Source organism: Symsagittifera roscoffensis, chromosome 2 (assembly GCF_963678635.1).
Source record: "Symsagittifera roscoffensis chromosome 2, txSymRosc1.1, whole genome shotgun sequence".
NCBI lineage: Eukaryota > Metazoa > Xenacoelomorpha > Acoela > Convolutidae > Symsagittifera > Symsagittifera roscoffensis.
In genome coordinates, this window is record NC_087063.1 from 74,632,559 (window position 1) to 74,654,832 (window position 22,274).

Below are 22,274 nucleotides of genomic sequence, written 5' to 3' on the forward strand. Positions count from 1 at the left end.
TTCTTTGAAGTAATCAAGATCCCTCGGTTAAAAACAACCTAAGCCATAATATTGTATTATATCACCTTTTGAGCGTAGTGCATCTATGTATTTTGAGAACTATAATGCATAATACAGTCATTTCATTTTCAATCAATTGTACTACTACTAAGAATTTTTAAAAAAATACATTACACTGCCAGATGAAATGCTTTTCAAAAATTCAAATTTTACACTTCTTTTGCCAAAAGTTTGGCTGTAGATACAAATTATAAATAATGTGCGAAGTATAACAAAAAGCGATCCAGCTATTCAAATTGAACCTACCACCTATTGTAATATATCACCGAATTTTGATTTATTTCAAAGTTCCGTTTTTAATTCATTTTAAAATTCCGTTTTTGTATCTTATTAAAAAGATGACAAACTCGACTATCGAACTGCAAAAGTGTTAAGTTCACGAAAAACATGAATGAATTCTAGTTTCCGAAAATGGACTTTAATTTTCTGAATTTTGAGCGGAATTAAAATAAAACATTTGATTCAGCTTACTCTAATTGGGATAACTTTAACGTACAGTGCCAATCATAAAATTCTTGAAATTCAAAGAGCTTTAATGTGATATAATTTTTGTTTGAAAGTCGAAAAATGTACAAAATGTTTTAAGTTTTTTCTGTGCAAAAATCAGAGAATTTTTGCAAAAGCTGGAAAGACCCTTGCTTCGCGCGATATGAGGGCTCTACAATGATTTCAAATTTCAGAAGTTCTAATCTAATTATGGTTGAGATTTTGCTTTAAATAACTACTCGTGTGGCATCACCTTTATTCGTTACTTATGCGTTATGTAATAAGTCGCAAACAAAAGTGCTCATGTGGTAGGGCTTTTTAAAGATTGTTCAGGCTGAAATTTATCTTTTTCGCGGGTTTGCGGCAGTCTGGAAGTAGCAAATAAGCCCGGGACGGCAAAGATCCTGATTTCGAATCTGACTAAGACTTGTTTTTGCAAACGGGAAATAATCAGTTTCAAAAAAATTATCGGCTTATTTTTTGTCTGCTTATGTTTTGTCGGCTTAGTTGCCACATCTTAGATTTTTTGCTTTATATAGTTTTCATTGTATTTGTTTTTTATGTTTTTCATTTATTACTGCAGTTTATAATTCTACTAGCCTTGACTTCGAATGTTTTCCTTTTTTTTATTGTATTTTCGCTCAAAATTTTTTTCGGCTAAATGATTTCGGCTTTATTTTATTGGCATACTAAACACAGTTACAGTGGCTTCTCTTTTACTAGAAATTCTGCGGTAAAGTGATGAATTTGTTAATGAAGCGTCCTAGTTTCTGGCGGAGTCTAGTAATTAGCTTCGAAAATGTTTATCAGGCCAGTAAATTGAAATATTTCTAACTCTTGCATTATTTGGTTGATTTCAAAACTGTTAATTTGGCCAATTTTTTTCCGAACTCCTTAAATACGCAAAAAAAAAACAAATAGAAGAAAAAATACGCGCCTCGGTTTTTAAAAAAATTGAGACAAATGTTGCCTCTCCATTCAAAAAGGAAGAGCGTTGTGTTGTTGTGTGTAGGCTATTTGAATGGGAGTGAGGAGTTTGATGAGATGTCTCTGGAGGCGAGCAGGAGCAGTGTGATGTTTGAGGTGATAGAGAGGGAGAAGAGCATCGGAGACGCGAGTGTGGAGTCCATGATGAACCACCTCAGGGCAGTGGACAAGCACTACAACAAACAACTGCTCAAAAAGGTAACTAGATGGGCTGGCAGAATTTGCTATGAAAAGTACGAATGTTTTAAAAATAAACTAACTGAAGACTAAGAGTTGCAGAATGTCAATTTAATTAACGAGACTTCCAGGATGTAAAATGTATGAAACAGTTAGAGAAAACTAATGATTCTAATAACAGAAACAGCTGATATCAAAGGCAAGTCACCCTCGAAAACTAACTAGAATCCCGATTCAAAAACTTATGTAAGCTCACTGCAGAACAATCGACGCACGTGAACTGAAAGCTCTTAAATTAATCTGAGAATCGTTGGAATACCTGAACATCCTGACTCGGACCCAAATGAGCGGCGATCATTTGAAGACAACGAAGAAAGTATCGACGAAGTAATTCAAGTAGCTGCCCAAATGGATGCCAAAGTAACAGAAGCAGCGATATCTATTGCGCATCATTGCCTACCAGAAAAAATCACCCTCGAAAAATGCTTGTGCTGCTTTCCAGGAGAGTGGGAAAGTCATCATGCTAAAGAACCAGAAAAAACGCATGCAATATACTACAAATAAAGATATTAAAATATTCGAAGACCTAACGGTACCGATTCAAAGTTCTGAATCTGATGAAGAATGATGCCAGTATAAAAGTATCGACAGCACACATTGCTTACGAATGCTCTACGAAAGCTGGATTTCCTAAGAAAAAAACTCTTTCAATGACGTTAGGAGCTGGTTTTATAAACAGTAAATAAATCCAATCAAGTGGTAATTGTGCCAAAAGTACAACTAAGCAGCATGCAAGATCTGTTAAAACACCATAAGGAAATAGAAGCGCTTATAATTTTTATTGATTCACCACCAAAGTTAATAGCAATCAGCGAGACCTGGCTGAATGAATCAGATTACTCTAATTGCTTCAAAAATGAAGAGTTTGAATTATTTATCTCTCATAATGCAGGTCTGGCATGAAAGGTGGAGGCGTTGAGATCCAATGAAAAAATGTGAAAGAAATTGATCATTCATTACCGGAATCGATCTTTATTCAAGTAAGGGTACAAGCATCTACCTATTTTGTTGTATTGATCTATAAATTTTAGAAAAAAGAAATTATCTTTTATCGATGAATTTGATAATCTTCTGGAGCTAATGTCATCCTAAAATTTTCCAGTTTTTGTTTGCGGTGATGTCAAAATCAGTTAACTCAAAATCTGACAGCATCTAACTATTTACATGTAGAGACTTCTATTAGCTTCATTAGAGTTCTTCGCGATTTACTGAAATTGCTAAAAACTGCATAAAACATTTTGTTACAAAAAGCATAGATCATCACGAGATCCATTTGTTGAAAAATCAAGGTTTTTCTGATCATATTCCTGTCGAGTTACGAGTTTTCAATCGTAATCCTAAACCTGATTTCCATATAAGCTACAGAGACTTTTCTTTAACCTTAAGTAAAAAGCAAATAACTCATGAGAATTCCTTATGGTTAATTACGATCTGAAATACAGATAATTGTTTTTAGTTAATTCAAAAACACGTTTGCAGAAGTTATTAACAATTGCGCTCAATTGCAATAAAAGAATAAGATAGTAAACAAAATCAGACACAAATGGTTCTCAAATAATCTCCAAAATATGATCTCTATGAGAACTAGACTTTTTTGAGCTTACGCTCAGCAGGCTGTACAGCGATTGAAACTTTAGACGCGTAAAAATTTTAAAACAACCAAATCAATGTTTTAGTTAATGAAGCTTGAAAGTTGTAATGGTGACTCTTGACAAATATACAATTTTTTAGATATTGTTAAAGGAAACTCATCAAATAGAAGTTTGATTGGTGAGGTTAATGACAAACGCTTCGACAATTCTTTCTCAAATTGAGGTCTGTAATGAACTCGAAGAGTATTTTGCTTGCATTGGTTAAAAGCTAAGTTCATCTATACCTCAAAAATTGAGTGTTTTAAATATTGAGTCAAAATAGTTTTGTCCATTTAATGATGATGTGATGAAATCCATGATAAAGTCAAGAATTGAAAAATATGCCTTCTGCCGGGCTAGTTGAAATTAGCAACATAATAGTAAGCAGGCATGCGATCAAGTAGTTCCTCATCTAACCAATATAACACTCATCAATGAAGAACGGGATCTTGCCTAAGATTCCAGCCAGCTGAAGTTTTTTTCATTTTCGAAGTTTTTTCATTATTCTAAGAAGCATCAAAAGTAAATGTTGGAAATTATAGCCCTATTTCTTAACTGATTTGCAAGAGCAATGCTTTTAGGAATTGCTCGTTCAAGAAGAACAAATAATCGTATGGAGGTTCATAATTTTTTTTATTGAAACCATTTGGTATTCGAACAAAGCAATACAATTGACGAAAATGCTGAACTCATTGAAAAAATTAGTGCATGCAATGGTTTTTTGTACCAACTGTTCTTGTTTTGAAAAAGGCTTCAAGAGTTTTAAGATCATGCTTCTCTAAAAAAAAAAAATTGGACTATTATGAACTACATGAATCTTGTCTTCAATGAATAAAAAGTTACTTATCAAACCGATTTCATTGCATTGAAATAAATGGCCTGCAGTCATTTGAGAGAAAGTCAATCGTTGTCCTCCACAAGGATCATTAATCGGTCCTTTTTTGTTTCTGAAACATATTAGTGATTTACCACTGGTCTTTCAGCATGTCAGGAGTTTGGTTTTACGATACTCCTACCTAATTTTTACACATTTTTTGAATACGGTGTGTTTATATTTGTTTGTACTAGCTATAATTCACTCCTAGCCACTCTAAAATAGAACAAGATAAATAGAAAAAAATTACTTTTTGAAAATCGAGACTCCGTAAATACTCCTATTGAACATACCAACATTTAAACTGTTCACGAGCTGATTTTGAGCGTTTTTTTGAATTTATTTTTTCGATCCTTAGCAAGCACGCATACTAGTAAATTTCTGAATTATCTATTCGAATTTAATCATATTCGAAATACCAGAACATCAAAACGAACGTCTCCTAAAATACTTTTCGCTCGAACTTTATAAGGGTAAATTATAAGGGATCCCGTTTGTTTATTTTGTTGCTAGAATTCCAATAGATATCCAAAATCGAGTGCCAATAGATATCCAACATTAAAAGAAGTTCAGTTTTTCAAAGTGTTTTTTGATGGTAGTGATCTTCACTTTTCATTGTCTATCTGAGTTCATTTTTGGTTGGCACCATCACAAGTCACCTTTATCGAAATGAGCACACCTTGCAATTCATTCTCTCTTAGTTTTGGGATTCAGTTTGCTTTTGACAAACTGATTTCCTTCATGATTTTGTTCTCTGGTTACTGCCACCTGAGCTCACTTGGGTGTCCTGTGTCTAAAAGCCTCCATCTGTTTCCAACAGTGAGACTGAGTATGCAGGCACATAACGCAGTTTGTAGAAGCAGTTACCGCTAATCAAGCAAGTGCGGTAATTTTAAATATCGTGAAAAAATTAATTTATGATGCAATTATTCATATGAATATTCCAAGGGACTGTAAGTCTTTATGCGGCTAGCCCTTGCTGTCAGGGATATTTGCATGTCATGAATTTGTGTTTTTGATGAATTTGAAGTGTGATTTTGTTTCTTTTCTATTTGTGATTTTTATTCTATTTTTTTCTCATCCTAAATGTCTTTTGAATCTGTTTAGGCTACAGGACTGTCACCTGAATCAAATGGTCTGACAAAAATGCACGTGTTTTGTAAGACCGTTTTTTTAACTAGCAAGCATTAGGTACTAGTATGGATTTTTTCCATCCTAACTCGCAATTAATAAAATCGCTAATTTGTTGGTACTTTTGCTATAATCTCAATGTATAGCATTGAAATTCTCATACCATCTGCTCTTTGCTTTATTTGTAGCTAGTGTTTGTCAATTGTTTATAGGCCGTGATTGAGAGGGAAGGTCGTGAGATTCCAAATTTTGAGGTCGTAGGTTCGAATGCGACACCAAGCAGAAGTTTTACTATTTCGAAGCGTATTTCTACTTTCTTATTTCGCTTTATAGAGCTTCTTTTTTTGTCGTTTTCTCGCTAGTGTTTGCGAAGAGCAGCCTCGCCTCTTTTTCAAAATTGCCCACCCAATGAGTTAATTTCTTTCAAGATTGTCTGAAGAGTGATTGGGGACAATTCATTTAAATGGTTGACCTAAAAGTCCGCATATGGTATTTAGGTATCCGAAGTATCCTTGAAAGACCTGTCCAGGGTCTGCCAGAAGTACTTCGCCACCTTCTTTGACCAAAAGGCCTCCTGTTGTGCTATTTCTTGTCACCCCTCCAAAGTGGACGAAATCTGCGCTGCATTTGCCAAAATGCCGGAAGGCTGCTGTCGAGACTTGACTAAATTCAAATCCTTTGACCAAGTGTTTGATCAGTGATCAGATAACGTTGGAAGCTATTCAAAAGATCAGGTACGACCGGGTAATTCATCATGTCTGAGGAAACGAATGACTAAGTTTTATGAGCCAATCAGAGTTGTTAAATTATAAATTAGTCAGTGTTGAAACGCTTTTGATTGGTTAAAAATTTTCGGATTTTTTTTTTCAAATTGTAAACGGCGTAACATTCGGACATGAGGGATTACCATCACCCATCACCAAAGCAATGCTTCATCCCAATTAGTTGAAACCGTGACGACGATATCTGAAAGTAAGTTCGTCGAGATGACAATAGGCTCCTTAGTTTTCACCAATGCTGTAAATTTAACCAAGAATCTGCAGAAAAGAAAATTGCAATAAGTTTGTATCGAGTTAATATTTTCCTTGATTGACTTTTTTACAGTGATATTCAAAAAATGTTAGTTATAAAATCTGTCACCCCATTTGTTGCAATTTTCTACGAAATTATTCAAAAATACTCAGAAGTTGTGCAGTTACTTGAGGAACAAAGTTTGTTTTCCTTTTTTTGAGAATGAAAACTATGAAAAAGTTTTATTGCTGTACATTATATTTGTGTTCAATATCAATCAATTTTAACTATGTATCTAATTAATTTTGTTGCGTTTGATATTTTTCAATTCACACGGGGAGAATTCAAATGATCGACACATAGTGCTGGGGGTTGCTCGTAAAAAAACCCGAAACAAAGAAATTACTACAGCTCAGCGCTGATTGGTCAAAATACGCTTTTTATTTTCATAGGATGTATTTATTCTGACCATTGAAAATGGGGAGGGAACTTTGTATTCGGGTGTGGTTTAATTTATTTTCCACGCAAAACAAGGTAACACAAATAATCATCGGACTGGTCGAGTGATATATTATTTAAGAGCCCTTCCAGTCGTGACTCGAACGATATGAATGTTTTCAAAAAGTTGTCCCAAGTGTCGAGAAAAACGAAAAACTGGTGTGAAATTTGAGTCCAATTTCGAGCCAGTAAAACCATCGAGTGACCTTTGTTTTATGAGAAAATTAGCAATTGAGGTTAAAAAAATCTGATTTCACCAAAAGGAATGTTAGTTTTGGAAGCTTCATTTAGCACTTCTTTGGCTCAAAAAAGTTTTAAAATTATTAAAATTTGTACAAAAAATTGAATTTTTTTCTCCTTTTTAGGTCCAATTTAAAAGTACCTCAAATTAATTTTTTATGCGCAAAATTTTTTTTCCTTTAATTTTTTTTTGAATACAATTGTAGTACTTCATGCCGAATTCATTAGTTTTATACGTTTTGTCTAGCTCTTTCATCACACGACGCGCAAAAAAAGACGCTAATTTGAAAAAAAAAATTCTGAGAATGTGGTAGGAACATTCGTTTGTACTTGCACAGCAACCGGCTATCGTTGTTTTTCTTTTTTGTTTTCCTCAAGTACCTCAAATTAATCAACGGAATGGTTCTAGTGATATGTCATCTAGGATAAACACCTGGGACCCCTAGCTCTTGAATATTTAACCCTTCTTTTTTATATGTCGCTGTCTGAAAATATTATCCCTCAAATGTGGAAAAATTCGAAAATAATCCCTCTACCCAAACCCGAAAACGACTATAAATTATCCACTTCTTATAAGCCCATCTCTTTACTCTGCCTCGCTGTTGAAGTCTTAGAAAGGCTCTTTCACCCCTTTTTCTTAACAAAGTATCTCCCTACCACCCTACATCAACATGGTTTTGGTCCTTTCCACTCTACCACTACTGCGCTTTCCACACTAGAATTTTTTGTCACAGACAGTTTTAATCAAAATCGCCCACCCTCCCGCACCGTTCTCGCAACGCTTGACCTCTCGAAGGCTTTTGATATGGTGTGTCATTGTACTCTCGTGGAACTAATTCATGACACGCCGCTCCCGAGAGGTATTGCTCGTTGGCTGAGTAACTACTTGAATGGCCGACAAGCCACCACACTTTTTGATTACCAAGAATCCCCTACAAAATAGTTCACTGTGGAGTTCCCCAGGGCTCTGTTCTTTCGCCTTCTCTTTTTAGTTTTTCTGTCCATGACGCTCCCACACCCCCGTAGAATGTCCGTCTCACATCTTACGCTGACGATTTCCATCCCTTTTCCCTAAGCCCTGATGTAGAGGCAGCATCTCGATCGTTGAACGATTGCCTTCATCATCTTTTTATTTTTTTCACTTCCAGGAAGTTATTTTTTGCGTCCTCTAAAGGATCAGTTACCCTTTTTTCATCGTACAATAATGATTTTAACAAACACTCAGTGTACTTTTAAACAACGAGCCTCTCCCTCTTGACAAAAACCCAAAAATTGTAGGGGTTACTTTTGACCCAACCTTATGCTTTGCTGCACACTGTAAAAGATCCGCTGACAAGGCTCGCCGCAGGATAGGTATCCTGAAAGCGTTGGCAGGATCCTCTTGGGGACAGTCTAAATAAACACTCCTCTTAACCTACAAAGCCTTAATACGCCCCATTTTAGAGTATGCCGCCCCTGCCTGGTCAAATGCCGCCAGTAACACCTCCATTAATTACCTGCAGGTTACCCAAAATCAAGCCCTCAGAGTTAGAACCGGCTCAACACTCATGAGTTCAACTGCCCACCTGCACAGTGAGGTCGTGATCCTCAATGTTCCAAATCACCACACTCTTTTAACCCTTCAATTTTAGCTCGTCATACCGCTCCCCTTAACCAAATAATTTATACCACTCACACCTCCACGTCAAGTTCGGCAATCGGTTTCAGCCCTTCACTCAATCTTAATAACCCAGAAGAAGTTTCCACTTTCGTTTTTAACACCACAAGTCCCTTTTAAATCACAACCACACAAATCTAGTAACCAAGTTCATCGCAGAAATCCGTCCCTCTAAAGTAATTTGTATACCGCCCCGTAAGGTCGACCCCACAGAAAAATCTCTCCCCAGAACTACCCGCAGTAAACTCCCACAACTCCGGTCTGGTTACAGCCGGCTTTTAAACACATACCTCTCCCGACTAGGCAACCAAGTTTCCCCACTATGCCCGGACTGTCAACTTGCCACATTTTTAACTAGTTGCCACATTTTTAACTGCCCCGAGAATCCCTCCCCGCTCACTACCGCCGGTGGAAGTTCCTTAGCCTGGAGACAGACGAGCCCAACCCGACCAACGTGGGCTAATGAATGAAAAAAAAGTGACATGTCATATAAAATCCTTTCCAGCCTTGATTCGAGAGACGTTGAATCGAGAGAAGCCTGTTTGAAGTTTTGGAGTTTCAGTCTCATTTCGAGCGGGTAAAGCGAGAAACGTTCGTTACCTGAAAATTTAAGCCTAAAAAACTTGGATTTATTAAAGCGAAAAGTATTTAGCGCTTCCTGGCAAAAAAAATAGTCTTGAAATAACTATCAGAATTAATCGAAATAGGTGGCGGCATTTTTTTGGTGGACAAATCACAAGTATCTATATGCGTATCGGAAAATATAATCGACTCTTTAGCCGAAAAACAGTCAAATTTGTTGCATGAATGCAAATAAGACTTCGTAGTCTCAGAAACTCATTCCAGGCCGTTACGTTGTCGGGGGATTACAGAATATAACACTTCGGGTGAAGTGTTGTGCAAAGCGGTGCAGTGTGATAACCCATGACAAAGTCATGACAGTCAACACTTGTCATAAGTTGTTGTTTTTGAATTAATTTTAGGAAATCTGAAAACAAATGATAAAAAGAATTGGAATCAGAATTGATAAAAACTTCTAAATTATGGAAGGGGCCCTCCGGTGTAGTTTTCAGCATTTAATGCATCTTCATCAAACCCCAACGAATACATAATCTAAGCCGTTCCTCCTCTACTTTACTAAGGCACTTATCGAGTTATCAAAATTGATTATTTTTTCATCGACCTGCAGCCACTGATATGTTAAATTGTATTCCCGAGGAGTGCAAGGTTGATCTTAATTCTAATGTAAATAATTGTCTCTGAGTATCTTTCTGTTGACTTGGATGCCCAGTTTAGCGGTCATCATCAGTGCTAGAATAGTTTCAACAGCCATCGATCAACACTCCCATTGATGGCTGTTCAAAGAAAAAAGAAACCGAAAAAAATATATACAAGGAAATAGAACTAAGTGAATAATAAACCTGAATTAATTGTGATCCACCTGATAAGGTAATTGCGAATTTGACCGTTGAAGATCATTTTTCTAATTTGCGCTTCTAAATCCTACATTTTCAAATTACGTATATTTTTTGCGTATGTGAGCCTTGGTACCAATTCGTGTGTCATAATGAGATTACCCTTCAAGTTTTATGGAGATGATTAAATTATCCGAATCATAATTTTAAACAAATTTTGTCTTTTTGATGTCAATACGAGAAATACCTATTTCTGAGTGATGTTGTGCACTAGTTTGCGTTGACAAAGGTTACTTATTTAAGTCGTGTGGCTATTGTTACGTTTCCTTAAATACGGTGAACCTTTCTGGTTAGAATTTTTTCTTCTCAGACTTTTTTCCGAATGAAAATTTTTGTCATTTTTTTTGTCAATTTCTTGAAAATTCAAATTTAACTTGATGAGTATTAGTTACTTCAGGATATTTCAGGGGAATTTAAGTTTTTTAAAGTTTTGTACAAAATAATTTTTTTCGGCTCAACTAGTGTCTGCTCAAAGATAGTCGGCCTCGTTTCCGCTTCGTTAGTTTCGTTCAGTTGTTAATTTGATTTTCAAATGTCTTGCTTGACATATTTGCCTAGAATTCATGTTTGATAAGAACAGGTATTATGAAAGTTAGACGGATTGTTTCTTTTTTTTTCTTTTTTTTTTCAATACTCCCTTCGAAAAAGTTTTTTAGGGCAATATTTGACCGATGTTTCTGCTGTTGTTTTTCAAAAACTAGCCTACCAAATCTGAGATTTTGGGTTCAATGAATACACCCTTTGAATTTTTTTGTTTTGTTATTTTTCAAAATTTTTCTTTCGGCTAGGTGTCATTGAAAATTTGTGGTGTATTGCAAGCATTGCTTTCGTGCTCTTGAGGCAAGCTAATTGGTCAATAATTTCGTAGTTCAAAATATTTTTTATCAAATTTAAGTTATTTTTTTTTTCAATTTTGTGAAGAGTAGCTTATAGCCTGGTAGAATTCTTAGAGAGATATACAAAATTCTTTGACTATAATTCCTTAGTCGGTTTTGCTTGATCGGAAAAGTGATAATTATAAGATTGAGCTTCAAGGATGCAATAAGTAAAAAAATTGAAAAGTTAAAAAAGAAGTCGGTCGTTTATATTTTTGGTCTATTTTGCAAAAAACTGCTGAAGGTTGAAAAAGCTGCTGGAGCGTTTCTGTGAGGGTTCAAATTCGTTGTAGACGATACAGTTTGACATAGTATTTTCTTTCATTGCTAATTTTTTCATCTTCCGACTTTAGGAACTCCTGTTTTCGATTTTGCTTGTGTTTGCAAATTGCACATCCGCCTTTCTCAGAAACTAGAACCATAGGTAAATCATATCGTAGAAGGTTTTGCAGGCTGTATGTTTCCGAAAAAAAATGAATCGTCTATCTTTCTGATTATCTTTCTAATGACATGGTTGGTAACTAAAAATCGTATCCTCTAAGCAAATGGTTTGTGTTAGTGAAACATTAAATTTCATTGCACTTGTGGTATTGCTCTTCTAAATCTCTGTTAGACTTCAGTCTATGAACTTATTTGTGACTCTTATAAATGTCGTGATAATTTTTTTCAGGGAAATATCTTAAATTTTGTTCACGCTTAAATGATTTTTTTTGAGGTTTGACCTTTGATTTTACTTCATCTCCAAGATCAGTTCATTTCATTTTTAAAAGGAAGGCAAACTTCATTATCCAACATCACTATATAAAGGTCATGAAAAATGTGATCTACTTCTAGGTTTTATTTTGCAGATTTCCCGGCTGAATTACCTATTGATCCAGTTTTATCAAATTGGGTTACTTTGATCAAAAAGTCTCAATCATTATTTTTCTGAAAGCGTAAAATTTTTGGTATTTAGAATTTGACGTTTTTTACCCTTGCGATAAGGAAGAGTACTCCAATCTGTTGCTAGATTTTTCCCTGTATTTAACTTGGATCACAGGACTCATTTCCTGGACATATTCATCTACGTGCTTTATTATAAATGCGGTCAACCATTCGGTCCATCTGGGTTAGAGGTAACGCACCTGCTTAAAACGGCAAAGGCTTGTGGTCGAATCCTGCCAGGATCTATTTTTGCAAACTAGTTTTTGTGCTTTTTCGGGCTATAGTCCGTTTCTTTATTTATGGATTTATTCCCGTAGCCCATTTTTTCCGAAGGTTCAGATTTCCTCCAAGTTTTTCTAACAGCCGTACTTGAGACGATAAAGCCCGGTGGTTCGATTTCTGACGGGATAATAATTTTGCAAATTCAAAGTTTTGGAGTTCTTGATTTTGGTCTGTCTGCCTATTTTTGCCGGCTTAGTTCCAACAGAAAAGACTTTGTTTGAATTTCGGCATGTTTATTGCTTTCCGAAAGCTCCATGTAAAGTTTCTAATGGTGCAGGTAATGTTTTTCAGGGCTGTTTTAACTTTTTGCGATTTTTTTTATGACAAAAACGATTTTCTTACAGTTTTTGTTTGATTGTAATCATAGTCATTCATTTTTGTATCGCAATTGTTACAAAGCTCAGCTTCGCCTCTGTGCTCAAAAAATACATTTGTTTCTGTTTCTTTGTGATCCTTGACTCTTTTCCACTTGCCTGATGGCTATGTTAATTTTTTAGATAAAAGTTGTAATAAGGAACCATATGCAAAAATTATGAGCGATGAGGTTTTATCGAATCTGCTGGACATGGGTTTTGCGTGGGCCGATTGTCAACTGGCGTTCAGTGCTGGCTGCGTTACAATCGAACAGGCTGTGAATCATATATCTCAAGTCAGTGCATTTACTCCTGGCCAATCTTCTGCAGGCGTTCTTCAGCTGAACAAACAACCACCTGGAAAAACTTCCCAGTCAGATGAGCAGCCTAATTCAACAGACCCTGGAAATGACGCAGCAACATCAGCGCATGAACAGCCTGTTATGCATTCCAGGTACAGCGTCACACGTGATGCTCAGAAATTGATAGCGGAGAAAAAGGCGCAACAACAGCGTGAAGAGATTATTCGAGACAAGGAGCTGAAAAAGTTGGACCACGATTCCCTTGTAAAAGAAATTCAAGCTGATAAGAGAGCTCGCCAAGAGTTGAGAAATCAAGGACCGTCTGAGCAAACATCTAATATTGAACCATCAGAAGAAACTAAATTCGAAAACAGCGAAGATAATCTGCGAAGTCGTTACACTAAAAAAGCGAAAGATGATATTGAAATGAATTCAAAAATGCATGATATGATAACGGAACAAAAACGAAAAGAGCGAGAAATGAAGAATAATGCTCGGTTAGAGGCGCTGAGAAAAATCGAAGAGGACAGGCAAAAACGGGCGAATGCTAAATGCAGTTCGACTGAAACTCAAATCAAGAGCGAAGAATCAAACGAAAAGAGCTCAATTCCAGTACAAGCTAACATTCAGATGACCACAGGTTCGGGTGAAAATAACTCAAAGCGGAAGGATTTTAAATTGGTCAAGTTAGTGGGAAAATTTGGCCTCTCTCTAAATATATCTATATTGCCTATCAGTCCGCTGAGCGCATTGTTTATGAGAAAGGCAAAAATTTTCTGTATCATATATTATTTTGAGGGCTGGAGTGTTTCTTATTATGTAAACATTTCATTTTTTCAGACAAGGTCTGCTCAATTCAAACAGGTCTAGACCTAGACAGCGCCCGTTTGTTTTTTTTTTTAAATTTTCTTGAGTGGTTTTATTTGAACAAAAGTAAACTCTGAACTGCGTTATATCTTCAATATAAAACATAGTTTTTATTCAGTGCGAGCCTTTCGTAATATTCTCAAATTTTTAAAGGCCTTTCAAAGCTGCATCGTTTGAATTAGGGGCGGATCTAGGTTTTTATCGAGAGATTGGGGCATTTTCAACGATTTTTCTGAGTGTGCTAAATCCTATAAAGACAAAAAGACCCTATTTTAGGGTCTGTCAACCAAAAAAGGGTATGACTTCCTGAGAAGAGGAAGTCCGCAATCCCGTCCTAAATCCCCCCATGGCTCGAATGAATAGCTTGTTTAATTTTTGAACTTGCGAATCGACCGAGGCTCCTCAAAACAACTTTTTTTAAGCTTCTTCATTACTTCAACAACTTGTTTGAAACTATTGATGTTTTTGATGGTAGCTATCAAACTATTGAAACTATTGATGTTTTTGATGGTAGCTATCAAAAAGCACTTCAAAGTATCATCGCTTGAATAGTTACATTGAAAACTTATGTGTTTGCGAATCAATCGCAGCTCCCAAAAACAACTTGAAATATTTCGGCTTCACCACTTGAACAGCGTCTTGGAAAAATTAACGAAACAATCGAAAGCATCAAAAATTAATTGCAATTCCTCGGGAAACTTCAATATTTTTTAATGAATGAGTCTCTCGGTATGAAATTCGATTTCAGGGTGTTTCGTAAGTTATGCGTATTTTGAAAACGCTGCCATTTCTTTCCTTCAAAACCGTTCTTCTTCAATATGGTATCAATGGTTAGATCATTGAATAAATTTTTTATCATCTTAGATTAAGCAAAGTTTTCATTTCAGCAGCTGCTGAAAATGCCGACCATTCATAGCGCGACATTTTTTCATTCGTCTTACGATGTTTCGAGTTGCCCTCAAAACTAAGGCACTTAATGTGATATGCACAACGGTTTCGACAGCGATGTTTAGGCCATCATCAAAAGAGTATGTTCGATCAACTCTTCGGACGGTGCTCTCTCTTCATTCGAATACCGATGCTCTGTAATAGCGTCTCGAATTCAGTAGAATATTTCAATCGAGTAAAAACTGCCCTCTAACCCATGCGGTTGAAGGGTTTTGGTAATAAGAGCATTGATAGAACGTTTCTGTTCTGGCGTGATTAATGCAACCATTATAAAGTTTGTGAATTGAAAATAACAAAATTGTTTCACAGGTTTGAACAAAATGCATTTTTTACGCGGCCGTTTCCCCGGAAAAATTTTGTTCAATCTGGCAAAAATATGTAGTAAACTGTCTATCTGATGATAAAAACGGTTCATCCCAATGTATCATACATGTTGAACGGTGGGTTTCAAAATGCACACAATTTACGAAACACCCTGTATTGCAAAGTTTTCATACCTTGAATAGTTAGAAAAATTGTTTTTAGAAATCGACCCCAGCTCTCGAAAATTAGTTGAAATAGTTATAATTTTCCTTGCGTGAATATCTAGCGTGAGATTCTAACTTTCAAGTGTGATGAACGTAGTTCAGACTCTTTAATGAATATCAATACTCAAATAGCTTTCTTGCACGATGTCTTCTTTTATGAACCGATCGAGGGCATCAAAAACAACTTCTCATCTCATATAATAATCTCATTTTTTTGCGGAAATATTAGGTCCCGCAGTTTATCATCAGAAATTTTCACAAACTGAGAGCCCTATTCCGCAAGATTTTTTTTTTTCAATTAATTGGATATCGAAAGTTGTTTTTGATATCCTCGGTCAATTCGTTAAAAAAGATGTTGGTCAAGAAAGCTATTCGAGTATTTAAGTTTATTCAAGTGTTTTCGATAGCTGAGATATGTAATTTACTGTCAAGTTTGACAAAATACTTGATAGCTAGTCTTCACCATCAGGCCAACTAAACTAAAATTTCGAAAAAAAAAATAGCGATAACCTAGCAGTTCATCATTAGAAACCTTTCCCGAGCTGAAAGGTTTTTTTTTTTTTTTTGAAAATTTATCTTTGTGAGCCTGCTGGTGTTGGTACAAATAGCCAGAGTTTGTTAGGACTGATATGCAAGTAGTTTATTCTGATCATTGTGAAATGTTAGGAAAAGGAAATTTGTCTTCGGGTATGTTATAGTTTTTTTTTCCACGCAAAAGAAGGTACCGCAAATAAACATCAGAATGGTTAGAGTGATTTTGTAATCTTAAAGACTTTTAACTTGTGATTCGAACGTCCTTAAACATTTTTCAACAAGTATACCCATTATCTAGAAAAACCGGTTGGATTATATTATTTTGGATTAAGTTCAAGCTACTTGCACTACAACCGGCTATCTTCGTTGATTTGTTTGTGATTGGTTTCTAAGTTTGCGCCGTACAATTGTTTCGGCTTTAGCTGAAAGATTTGCTTCCCATTCAGTCCGCTCTGAGTTAATTTCACCCAGGTTCGTTTATAAATATCCGCTTTCGTTTGCCGAATGGCGAATCTTTAGTTGAAAAGTTTGCGCCAGGATGTTTGGTATCTGTTCTTTTTGATTTCGTCGAAAATCAGGTGAAGACGAAGAACTACACATTAGCTGAAGGATTTCCGCCCTTTACTGAAATCGATACTTCGAAGGCCTGTGTTTTCGATAGCTGAGATATGTAATTTACTGTCAAGTTTGACAAAATACTTGATAGCTAGTCTTCACCATCAGGCCAACTAAACTAAAATTTCGAAAAAAAAATAGCGATAACCTAGCAGTTCATCATTAGAAACCTTTCCCGAGCTGAAAGGTTTTTGTTTTTTTTTTGGAAAATTTATCTTTGTGAGCCTGCTGGTGTAGGTACAAATAGCCAGAGTTTGTTAGGACTGATATGCAAGTAGTTTGTTCTGATCATTGTGAAATGTTAGGAAAAGGAAATTTGTCTTCGGGTATGTTATAGTTTTTTTTTCCACGCAAAAGAAGGTACCGCAAATAAACATCAGAATGGTTAGAGTGATTTTATAATCTTAAAGACTTTTAACTTGTGATTCGAACGTCCTTAAACATTTTTCAACAAGTATACCCATTATCTAGAAAAACCGGTTGGATTATATTATTTTGGATTAAGTTCAAGCTACTTGCACTACAACCGGCTATCTTCGTTGATTTGTTTGTGATTAGTTTCTAAGTTTGCGCCGTACAATTGTTTCGGCTTTAGCTGAAAGATTTGCTTCCCATTCAGTCCGCTCTGAGTTAATTTCACCCAGGTTCGTTTATAAATATCCGCTTTCGTTTGCCGAATGGCGAATCTTTAGTTGAAAAGTTTGCGCCAGGATGTTTGGTATCTGTTCTTTTTGATTTCGTCGAAAATCAGGTGAAGACGAAGAACTACACATTAGCTGAAGGATTTCCGCCCTTTACTGAAATCGATACTTCGAAGGCCTGTGAAACATTGAGAAGTTTAAACATGGGAAACAACATTGCTCTTGTTGTTAAAGTTGCCAAACCCGGTGATCCAATTGATGTTGCGCCTGGCGATATCGTTCACGCTGGGCCTATGATTACGTCACAGGGCCAAGAAAACAACGAAGAGAACTCAGAATTGAGTTCAGGCGAGGATATAAGTGATGTTCCTTATGAACAATTGCATAATATACCGACAGACGAGGAACAACTGGAAGACAATGAAATGGAATTGAATGAGATTGAAGATGCACCAGGGGTTGGATTCGAACCTCCGCTCGATGATGAAAATGAAGACGAGGCAGGTTTGGGGTTAGAACCTCCACTTATTGCACCAGGTGCTGGAATTGGGTTACTTCAGCCTCCGCGTCACGCAGAAAGAAATGACGATGATGAAGATGAAGACGAAATGCGCAATTTTGGAATATATCGAAGAGGTAGAGAAGCGCAGTATAACATAACTCAAAGACTGGGCGCACATGGTACAAACGAAAGCACGAACACAACATCAGCAACAACATCGACAGCAACTGATGTAGAAATGGTTCTGGAGGAAACGCGTGAAATGAGAAGAACGCGGTTTCTAGAGGCGGCGCAGAATCGAATGTCAAAACCGGATCCCAAAATCCCGGAGGAAACTCCACCGATTTTGAAACTCAGTTGTTCCACGCTGAGAAATATAGCGGCTGACTATGTGTTGAAGTACTTCATGCAACAGAAGGTCAATATATCAACTCTTGATGTCAATTCGGCTGAACTTTTGGTTGGCATGCTTAAACAACGAGGTCTGCTAAACGGAAAAACGTATCGAGCCTTTATGACCAGTGGCATTACTAGTCTAGATTTAGCTGGCTATGTCTTCCTAACTAATGATTTGGTCCGCACAATTTCTCTCAGCAATCTGACAAGTCTGAATTTGAGAGGTGGCGAAAACTTGACTGATGCAGCGCTGATCCATATAGGGCAAGTTTCAACTCTAAGAACTTTGACAATTTCTCATTGTCCGAGCTTAACTAGTGCTGCAATTGGAGATTTGTTGGTAAACTTACCAAATTTGGAAATATTTGAAGCCGCGGCTACAAAACTGAACTCGAAAACACTCGAAAAATTGGTTAATCTTAGCCTCGTCATGAAAAATCTTGTGGTGCTTGATTTATCCTCGACGTATGTTGATGATACTGCTGTTTTTGAAGTTTTTTGTCCTATTTTAATATCTTTGACAGTAAACGATACCAAAATTAATTCAGTGACAGCTTTGACCAATTTGAAGAATCTGAAATCGTTATCAGTTTCAAATTGCCGTCTAATTGATGTTACCAGCCTCGCTAATTGTTCAAAGCTGGAATACCTAGATATTTCCAACAGTTGTGATCCAGAGGCTATGGGAGAGATTTTCGAAGCTCTTCGTGGTCGACTAAATTTGAGAAAATTCAACATTCCGCTGAGGTCAAATTTCACAGACAGTCATTTAAGTTCGTTGGCGAAAATGAACATAACTGATGTTGATTTGACTAATTGCTGTCATTTAACTGCTGAAGGATTCAGAACTTACTTCAAGTTGCTTCTAAGCCAAGGAAGCTTCACTATCAAAAGTCTGATTTTGTCCAACTCGAATTTCGATTCAAGCTGCGTCGAGTTAGTTTGTGGATTATCATCTTTAATTGAACTCAATCTAGACTATACGAAGATAAAAGATCAAGATGTGATTGCGATTCGAAACTTGACTCAGCTCACGACACTGAGTCTGGTCGGAAATAATCTGTCGGATTGTGTTTTCACATTGGTGTTGGAAAACGACCGCAAGCCATTCCAAACCTTGACTTCTCTTGCGAAGTTGAACTTGAGTAGAAATATGGCATTGACTAATTTCGGAGCGAAGAGACTCGAACACCCGAATTTAGAGACTGTATCTTTAATGCAAACTAAAGTGACCAGTGCTATCAAGGATGTTATGTATTGCAACATGCCGCAGCTGAAGGTGCTTCTGATTAGTTAGATTCTGGTTAGAGTAAAGGTGTAAATTGTAATGAATTTGTAGCTTACCCTGTTAGATAACACGAGTATTTTGTTATAATTAATTGGTTCTACATTGTTTATTTTTTGCGTGAAAAGATAGTAAAGTGGCATTATATTCAACAGGTTACACGCCAAGTTATTATTCCGACCATTGAAAGTGAGGAAGGAGCTTTGTATTCGGGAATTTTTATTTTGTTCCTGTTGATAAAAACAGGTATTATAAAAAAGTATGAGATCGGGTTTTTATTTATTTATTTATTTTTTTCGAGACGCTTTGGAAAAAATTTTCACTTTAAAAAATTTTGTTTTGCTCAAAAACTACGTTACCAATTTTTTTTTAAAAATGGTACCAATGGGAAGTCCGTCTCTCCCCTGTGTGTCTGCATGCTCCCCTAATCTCTTTTTACCTTACCCCACTTTCTACTGCCTTCGAAAAAGTGTATGGGGGAATTTTTGACCCATATTTTTGGATTTCTTACATTTTCTCAAAAACAAGCCTTCCAAATCTGAGATTTTGGTTTCAATCGATAGAACAGATTGTGAGAAGCTTCCCTGAATTACCGGCTACGTCCAATTTTTTTTTTTACAATAAAAGTTATGGTCTTTAAAAAAGTCAATTTTTAGATTTTTTTACCATTTTTTGAACTTTTTCGAAAATTACTCTTCCAAATCTGAGAGTTTAGTTTCAAAATAAAGGACGAATTGTGGGGAGCTCTCCTGCATAAACGTTTACACCTAAATGTTTTCACACAAAATTTATGAACCTCGAAAAGGGTGGCAGGACAATCTACCCTATTCCAAACTACCCTATACCATTCTACCCTATGCCATTTTACCCTACATACCAATCTACCCTATACCAATCTACCCTATACTAATCTACCCTATACTAATCTGCCCTATATACCATAATGAGGTATCATAATGTAATCTTTCAGAGTCCTAATTAGAATCGGAAAGATACAGCACGTGTTAATTCATTTGAGTCTAAATTTTTGGACTCAATTTGAGTCTTTCACTTAAGGAAATTGTTCTAAAGACTAAATCGCAATTAGAGTCTCAAAATTTGAAATTTATTTCAATTAACAAGTTTTAATCCCCAATTTTCAAAATCACGTACAAGAATGAAACCAAAACTACGTCATTATATCAATTTCCTTTGGAATAACATCTACTAAAATGAGTCAAATTTCTTGGGGTTTATCCCAACAGAATCGGCGAACGCTTGTAATCGGTGGCCACGAGTTTACGAAAAAACAGGAAACAAAGAATGGAAACATTCACTGGAAGTGTTCAAGATGGGGGTCCCATAAATGCAAAACGACAGCAATAACCAGAGAAAACGATCTTATTTCCTGTAGAAATGAGCACACGCACGAAGTATTTCCTGGTCGTTCGGATGCAAGGCTTCTCGTGCAGAAAATGAAACAGGACACAAAAATACAGCAAGTACCAGTCAACAGCATAATTATAGCAAACGGCCTGCAGTCTGTCTCCGAAGAAAAAGCAGTTCAGTTAGCTCTTCCTTGCCGGTCGGCTATTAACCGGGCCCTCAATCGACAGAAGGTAAATGATAGACCCACGATGCCGCCAATTGTCGACAGACATTTTGAAGTGCCAAAGCAACATGAGGATTTTTGCGTCTTCGATAGCGGCATTGAAGATCCAGAAAGGGTGTTGATTTTTGGAGATCGGGACAATATCCAGAGTTTGATATTACATCGAGATGTTTGGCTGTGTGATGGAACGTTCAAAGTTTGCCCGATTCAATTTTATCAACTCTACACCATCCACATTCAACTCGCTGGCTTTTACCCCCCCTGCATTTATGCACTGTTGCCCAACAAAACAGAACACACTTACAAAAAGCTACTGAAGGGGTTATCAGCCATCACCGAAAACCACGAGCCTCACCGCATTCTCCTCGATTTTGAACGTGCAGCACTTAACGCTTTCGCTAGTCACCATACCGGAGCGTTGCTGAAAGGCTGCTATTTTCACTTATGTCAAGCGTTCAACCGGAAAATAAACGAAGTGGGCCTGAAGCGACTGTACGAAACTAATCATGATCTCAATTTGTCATTGCGCTTAATTCCAGCTCTAAGTTTCGTACCAGTTGAAATGGTCAATGCTGCTTTTGACTTGGTCATTGAGGAAATCGAAAATGTGTCGGACAAATTTGATCTTGACGACAATATCACTCAAAAACTTGATGAGGTAGCCTCATACTTTCAGCGCACCTACATCAAAGGCGAAACCATCGGAAGGAATTCTCGCGAACCTCTCTTCCCAGTAAACCTTTGGAATCATTCCGAAGAAGCAGCTGCTGGGTTAATAAGGACAACAAATGCTGTAGAAGGCTGGCATCTTGGCGTTGCTACTCTCTTCAAAGGAAACCACCCATCCGTTCACACCTTTCTGGAACAAATCAAACTGGATGCTGCAAATCAGAAATTTAATATAATGAAAGCAATGGGAGGAAACAGCAACCCCAGTCGAAAGAAGTACAGGGAATTGAACGAGAAAGTGAAAAACATTTGCAACAATTTTAACAAAGATTCTATTTTAACCTATTTGTATTCTCTCGCGCAATTAAGTCATTCCTAACTCAGTTTATTTTAACAAACTTTGTGAATTTTTCAAAAATTCGATTTAATTTCTTTAAAAAATACACTTTTTGAGGTTCCCGTGGCCGTAGAGGGCTGAAATTTTGGGAGGTAATAGAGGCCAATACCAAAAGAATTTTACCTTCTCCCTCACCCCGCCCCCCAGTACCGCCTTGGCCTGGTACTGGGGGGTCTACCCCTCCTTTTGTGATCAACTAGTCAAACCCTCAGTAATTTTCGAATTTCATTCAAAATTTGACTTCTTGGTGTTTTGATCTTTCGAGCTTTTGATTTTCAA

The 22,274-nt window shown here is 36.6% G+C and overlaps 3 protein-coding genes across 3 annotated transcripts; all 3 read left to right on the top strand.

The window, feature by feature from the left end:
- Nucleotides 1–1,562: 1,562 nt before the first annotated feature.
- On the top strand, nt 1,563–6,473 carry LOC134840305 (uncharacterized). Its single transcript, XM_063856057.1, has 2 exons — nt 1,563–1,731; nt 5,904–6,473. The coding sequence occupies exons 1-2, from the start codon at nt 1,591–1,593 to the stop codon at nt 6,105–6,107; spliced, it is 345 nt and encodes a 114-aa protein (XP_063712127.1). The 5' UTR covers nt 1,563–1,590; the 3' UTR covers nt 6,108–6,473.
- Nucleotides 6,474–12,868: 6,395 nt separating this feature from the next.
- On the top strand, nt 12,869–19,446 carry LOC134839967 (uncharacterized). The gene is made up of 2 exons (XM_063855596.1): nt 12,869–13,887; nt 17,155–19,446. The coding sequence occupies exons 1-2, from the start codon at nt 12,901–12,903 to the stop codon at nt 19,348–19,350; spliced, it is 3,183 nt and encodes a 1,060-aa protein (XP_063711666.1). The 5' UTR covers nt 12,869–12,900; the 3' UTR covers nt 19,351–19,446.
- Nucleotides 19,447–20,954: 1,508 nt separating this feature from the next.
- On the top strand, nt 20,955–21,977 carry LOC134839968 (uncharacterized). Its single transcript, XM_063855597.1, has one exon. It carries the CDS (start codon nt 20,955–20,957, stop codon nt 21,975–21,977), a length of 1,023 nt encoding a protein of 340 aa, XP_063711667.1.
- Nucleotides 21,978–22,274: the final 297 nt, after the last annotated feature.